The sequence below is a fragment of the Leopardus geoffroyi genome, chromosome C3 (genome assembly GCF_018350155.1).
Source record: "Leopardus geoffroyi isolate Oge1 chromosome C3, O.geoffroyi_Oge1_pat1.0, whole genome shotgun sequence".
NCBI lineage: Eukaryota > Metazoa > Chordata > Mammalia > Carnivora > Felidae > Leopardus > Leopardus geoffroyi.
This window is the reverse complement of record NC_059338.1, coordinates 112,476,598-112,482,597: the sequence shown is the minus strand read 5'-3', so window position 1 is coordinate 112,482,597 and position 6,000 is coordinate 112,476,598. Positions and strand designations below refer to the sequence as shown.

Below are 6,000 nucleotides of genomic sequence, written 5' to 3'. Positions count from 1 at the left end.
AGTGCAAAGAAATCTAGAAAATGGAAATAGGGAAATTAAAGCACCGAAGAAGACAAGCTTTGTCTGGATCACGTTTAAACATGTAGTGTTCGCTGTCTTTTATGAGGACATCGAGGTCCACTGTAATCCTAGATGAGACTGTTCATTTTCTCGCTGAGAATCCACCAGGAAAAGGGGAAACTCCACTGGCGATCCAGCTTCTTTGCTAGACGTCTCCTATGGCAACCAGGACGAGGCGTTATTTACGGATTGGCCCCGCCCTCTTTCTCTACAAATCGAACAACGATTGGTCCGGAGGCGCGGCGCTGGCGCAGGGAGGCGGACTTAGGTCCCTCAGCTCAGGCTGGGCCTCGCCGCCATTTTGGGTTGTGTGGGTTTCCGAGACGCTCTGAGCTGGGCCTCGCCCGCGGAGGTTCCGCAAATCGCCGGCCTGTGGTACGCGTCCGAGTGTCAGGTTGGAGCCGGGAAGCGTCCCTGGGGGTACCGGCGGCGGGGGCAGGATGAGCGCGGAGGCGGCGGACCGGGAGGCAGCCACCTCCAGCCGGCCCTGCACCCCGCCGCAGACCTGCTGGTTCGAGTTCCTGCTAGAGGAGTCGCTGCTGGAGAAACATCTGCGCAAGCCCTGCCCGGGTAAGCGCGGCGCCTACACCCGGAGGGAAGCGGGACCCGTCCGCCGGCACCTGGCTCGCCGGGCTCTCAGGACCCGCGCCTCCTCGGCCACATAGCTGGGGGCCCAGGAGGCGCGAATTCGAGCCAAGCTCTGGCGGGGTTCCCTCGCTAAACATTAAGCATCCCAGTGAGGGGGCACCGCCGGGAAGGGTTTAAAAACGCAAAACAAAAGGCCTTCCCGCTTCCCTCCGCTTGGTCCTTTTATCGTTTGCGGTTTTAGCTCCTTTGAGGTGGTCTTGTGAGATTGAATGCGTCGGGGAGGCTGGATCTGACACACCCCTACAGAACTCCGGGCTGTGATCAATTTAGAGACGGAGAGTAATTGCTGTTCTAGTGCTGATCCTGATGCTAATTCTTTATATTTTAGGTTCTTATTTAAATGTTTTCTTTCTCAACGAGGGGATTTTACCGACTCCTAATTATTTTTTTCCCCCAAGTTGGTCTATAAATTAAAAGGAGAAAACCTCCGAGAGCAGGGAATGTTATACATTTGTAACATGGTTGTTTAATGATGATCATGATTAATATCCCAATTAGTAGGTGCTGTTAGAGAAGGAGAGAAACGGCAGGCATTTCTGGAAAGAGGTACTGGTATGACCCAGGTTAAGTTTCTTGAATAGTATTTTGCTGATACAGTTCAAATCCAGATGTAGCTTGTTGAATCTATGTTAGCCTTAACTGATGGAGACAACTGTGGGAGAAGTTAGTGGTTTCATTCAAGCAGTTTTACCACCTGTATGATGTTATGTTCTTTTAATTCTTTGCTTTTCATATTTATTGAATGTTCTGGGTGCCATGCTTAATACTTCACATCTGTTATCTCATTTAATTCGGTGTTCATAATCACAGGTAGGTGGTGGTATTCTCTATTTGCATTGATGGAAACAGGTGCAGAGAGGTAATTTGATGCAGGTCGCACTAATTGTTAAAACAGTAATTCCAAAGATGATATCTCTGTTCTCTTTCCTCTTAATTGATATTGGTTATTTGCTAAACTGGAAATCTATAGTCATCATGTTCTTACTTCTAAAGTGTTTTCTTCATGATTCTGTTAACCCTTTCTCCTTACGTACCACCCTTCCTCCCTCCTTACCACCCTTCCTGATCTTTCGTGTAATCCCTAGGCACTCTTATAAATCATATTCCCTAGTCATCATAACTACACAGCTGTTGGGATTTTTTTTTTGTGGCCAAAAGCCAGTATAGTGAAACCTTTCGCATCTTTGTAATTGAAAGTTAAAGTTAAATTTATTTTCTTTTAAACCCTAGATCCTGCACCAGTTCAACTTATTGTTCAGTTTTTGGAACAGGCTTCCAAACCTTCAGTAAATGAACAAAACCAGGTGCAGCCTCCACCTGATAACAAGAGAAATCGTATTTTAAAGCTACTTGCTCTTAAAGTTGCTGCACATCTGAAGTGGGACTTAGACATATTAGAGAAAAGGTATACAAGATTTAAAAGAAATTTATTTTGAAATACTATTTAGATTTTTTGTTTTATATATGCTTTTCTGATGCCAGCCCTTAAAATGCAACTTATATTTCTGTATGTTCCTGGTAATATATGCACCTGTTTTTCAAAAGGTATAAAAAAGTATTTGAATGTTATGTGAATTTAAATCACCTTTTCATTTTTTTTTTTATTTGTTTATTTTTGAGAGAGAGCGCACAAGCAGGGGAGGCTTAGAGAGAGACGGAGTCAGAATCTGAAGCAGGCTCCAGGGTCTGAGCTGTCAGCACAGAGCCTGATGTGGGGCTCGATCCCATGACGCTGGGACCGTGACCTGAGCCAAAATTGAGTTGGATGCTCAACACACTGAGCCATCCAAGCACCCCCTCACAATTTTAAAAGAACTCCTTGTAAGGGCATCTGGGTGGCTCAGATGGTTAAGCATCTGACTCTTGATCTCAGCTCAGGTCTTGGTTTTAGGGTCATGAGTTCAAGTCCCACATTGGGCTCCACACTGGGCATGGAGCCTACTTAAAAAAACAACAAAAAAAGTGTCTTGTAAAATTCAGAAATCAGAAATAATAGAGGAGGGAGACAAGTACTTTTAACGTTTTTGTGTAGTTTTTGTTGTTTTTCTCTCTCTTTTTTAGAAGTACTCTTTATACCCACTGTGGGGTCCAAACTCCTAACCCTGAGATCGGTAGTTGGATGCTCTACTGACAGCCAGCCAGGCGCCCTTCTTCCTATATTTTTAAACAAAGTTGTGATCATACCCTAACCTATATACACTGTTGTGATTTCTTTGTTTCTTTTTTTCCCATATAACAGTAACATGAACATTTCCCCATTTTGTTTTTTGGAGATAATTCCGTCATGTGGATAATTGATTAACTGTCTTCCATTGATGATTAGTTTGTTTCTACTTTTTAATTTTAATAAATCACAGAGCCTTAAATACCTTTGTCATTAAATTTCATCTGAGTTTTTGGTTACATCCTTAGTACAGATTATTAAGTTGCTGACTCAGGTGGTATAAACGTTTTTAAATCCCATGATGTATACTGCCAGATTGCATTCCAAGAGAGTTGTACTACCACGTTCTCACTGGTAGTGTTTAAATACTTTGTTTTCATCACCCTTCTCCAGATTAAAGAATTCTTTAATCTAAGGTGAGGCTATACATTAATAGACTTGAAGCCTGTCAAAGAGGTAGTAATGTGGACCCAAAAAGTATGATGTATATGATGCAGTTGGAAATTGAACACTGGGATGTTTGATAAGCAACTGAAAACTTTTTGTAAGGTATTTAAAAAATTTTTAATGTTTATTTTTGAGAAAGAATGTGTGTGTGTGGGGAGGGGCAAATAGAGAGGAGGACAGGATCTGAAGCTGGCTCTGTGCTGACAGCAGACAGCCCGATGCAGGGCTTGAACGCATAAACCTTGAACGCATAAACCTTGAGATCATGACCTGAGCTGAAGTTGGACGCTTAACCAACTGAGCCACCCAGATGCCCCATAAGACTTTCTAAGTTTATTTTTACTTATTTTTTTGAGAGAGAGAGAACAAGCAGAGGAGAGAGAGAGAGAAAGGGACAGAGGATCTGAAGCAGGTTCTGTGCTGACAGCAGAGAGCCCTGTGTGGGGCTCGAACTCATAAACTGTGATATCATGATCTGTGCTGAAGTCAGAAGCTTAACTGAGCTACCCAGGCACCCCCAACTGAAATATATTTAGATGTGAAATTAATACAGTGACTATATTGAGTTAATGTTTTAAAAGTTTTATTTAAGTAAACTCTACACCCAACGTGGGGCTCAAACTCACAACCCCAAGATCAAGTTGCATGCCCTTCTGACTGAGCCAGCCACGTGCCACTATTGAATTAATTTTTTGAGATCAATTCTGAAACATGGAAGAAATGATTTAATGTTAAAAATTTGCTTTATGATAGTATGGGAAGGGGAGGAAGTGAGCAAGAGTAGAGATGAAAGCATATTAGCCATCAGTCCATAATTGTTGAAACTAGATGATGGGCACATGGGGGTTCATTATATTCTGACTGCTTTTGTGTATGTTTAAGTTGTTTTCATAAAGAAAATTTTAAAAATCTTTAAAAACGTAGTATTTTTTTAAAGGTTCATTTGGAGGCAGAGAGGGAGCGAGAATCCCAAGCAGGCAATGCAGGGCTTGATCTCATGAACCATGCTTGAGATCATGACCTAAGCTGAAATCAGGAGTTGGATGCTTAACCAACTGAGCCACCCAGGCACCCCTGAAATTTAATATTTTCATACAAGTTGTTGAGACAGATTAATAAAATAGCCTCAGATTTAGTCCTTTAACAATGTAATTATTTTCAGTGAAAATACTGAATTGTGTATTTTATGCTTCTTATGCAGATGTGTACCTTTTGTTTCTTTAAGTTTGTCTGTTCCAGTATTGAATATGCTGCTAAATGAACTGCTGTGTATCAGTAAAGTTCCTCCTGGGACAAAGCATGTGGATATGGACCTGGCCACTTTACCTCCGACCACTGCCATGGCTATCCTTCTCTACAATAGATGGTAAATTTTTTCATAGACCTCAAATGTGTTGGGCAGCCTGTGTGTAATTGCCCTCTGGCTTTCAGGGATGTGCTTTTAAGGGTCCCCTATACCCTGGAGAGCTCTTGGAGGATCTTGGAAACTGGGAGTCTGATGGTAGAGAAAATTATGACTGCATATATGAGAAAAGCATTCTGATAAAAATGTGGATGATTTATGAAGGTTTTATTACATATCGAATAAAAGTTCAGCTAATTAATAACAAATGTTCTAAGTAGTACTTAAAAAATAATTTAAGTGACATTTGCAATGTGTTAAATTTTCTTTTTCTTGTCTGTCCTTCAGGGCAATTAGGACAATTGTTCAAAGCAGTTTTCCTGTCAAGCAGGCCAAACCTGGACCTCCTCAGTTAAGTGTGTAAGTCGGCAGATGGGACCCTTGGTTGACACTTTTTGTCATCAGAATTAAAAGAATTTTATTTGCATGTTTTTAATAACCTCTGGTACCGAAGGAGTAGAGTTAGAGGAGGGCACAAGGCCTACATGCAGGTAGGTTTGGGGAGTTAGAAGGGTGACAGAATCAGGCAGTGCTGTGGATATCTATAGTAGAGAGCTCTGGAAAAAGGAATGCATTGTGACTTGTGCCTTTCATCTTAGTGTTAATTCCCCTGCTCCAAAGTATTAAGATTTTTTTCATTTAATTAAATTTACATGAAGTTATATTTGTTCTGTATGTAGGGAAATTGTTTTAATATGTAAAATTAGTTTAGAATACGAAAAATTACCAGAGTTATCATCTGTGGAGTTTTAAACCTAATTCTTACAATTTTTTTTAATGTTTATTTTTGAGAGCGCACGGGCAGGGGAGGGGCAGAGACAGAGAAGGAGACACAGAATTTGAAGTAGGCTCTAGGCTCTGAGCTTCAGCACAGAGTCTGACATGGGGCTCAAATCTGTGGACCACGAGGACGTGACGTGAGCCAAAGTTGGATGCTTAACCAACTGAGCCACTCAGGCACCCCTAAACCTAATTCTTAAATTCTAGGTTAGCAGCTTACCCAAATTTGGAGCGAGAGAGCATAGTTTCTAACTTGATAGAAATGAGCTTTTGCTGCCAATAAGGTTTAGTCTTAAATTGAGAGTTTTGTTTTTGTTTTTTCAACACAAAGCAAATGAAAAAATAATGGTAAATGAACATCATAATTGAGTTTTTGTTTTTTCAAGAGTGAAAAGAAGTAGTATTAACATTTTTATTTAAATTCTGCCTCATTTTTTTTTTTTAAAGAAGCAATTGTTGTCCTCACTTTTATTTATTTATTTTTTTAACGTTTATTTAT

The 6,000-nt window shown here is 40.9% G+C and overlaps 1 protein-coding gene across 3 annotated transcripts in view; it reads left to right on the top strand.

The window, feature by feature from the left end:
- Positions 1-339: 339 nt before the first annotated feature.
- Positions 340-6,000, top strand: part of INTS8 (integrator complex subunit 8) — a 55,031-nt gene continuing 49,370 nt past the window's right edge. For 2 of the 3 annotated variants that reach the window (XM_045454185.1, XM_045454183.1), the window contains exons 1-4: positions 340-630; positions 1,939-2,113; positions 4,521-4,685; positions 5,010-5,081. In XM_045454185.1, the coding sequence (XP_045310141.1) occupies positions 501-630; positions 1,939-2,113; positions 4,521-4,685; positions 5,010-5,081 (542 nt within the window). In that variant the 5' untranslated portion in view covers positions 340-500. The remainder of the gene's footprint in view (positions 631-1,938; positions 2,114-4,520; positions 4,686-5,009; positions 5,082-6,000) is intronic. The other variant, XM_045454184.1, reaches the window with a different exon arrangement.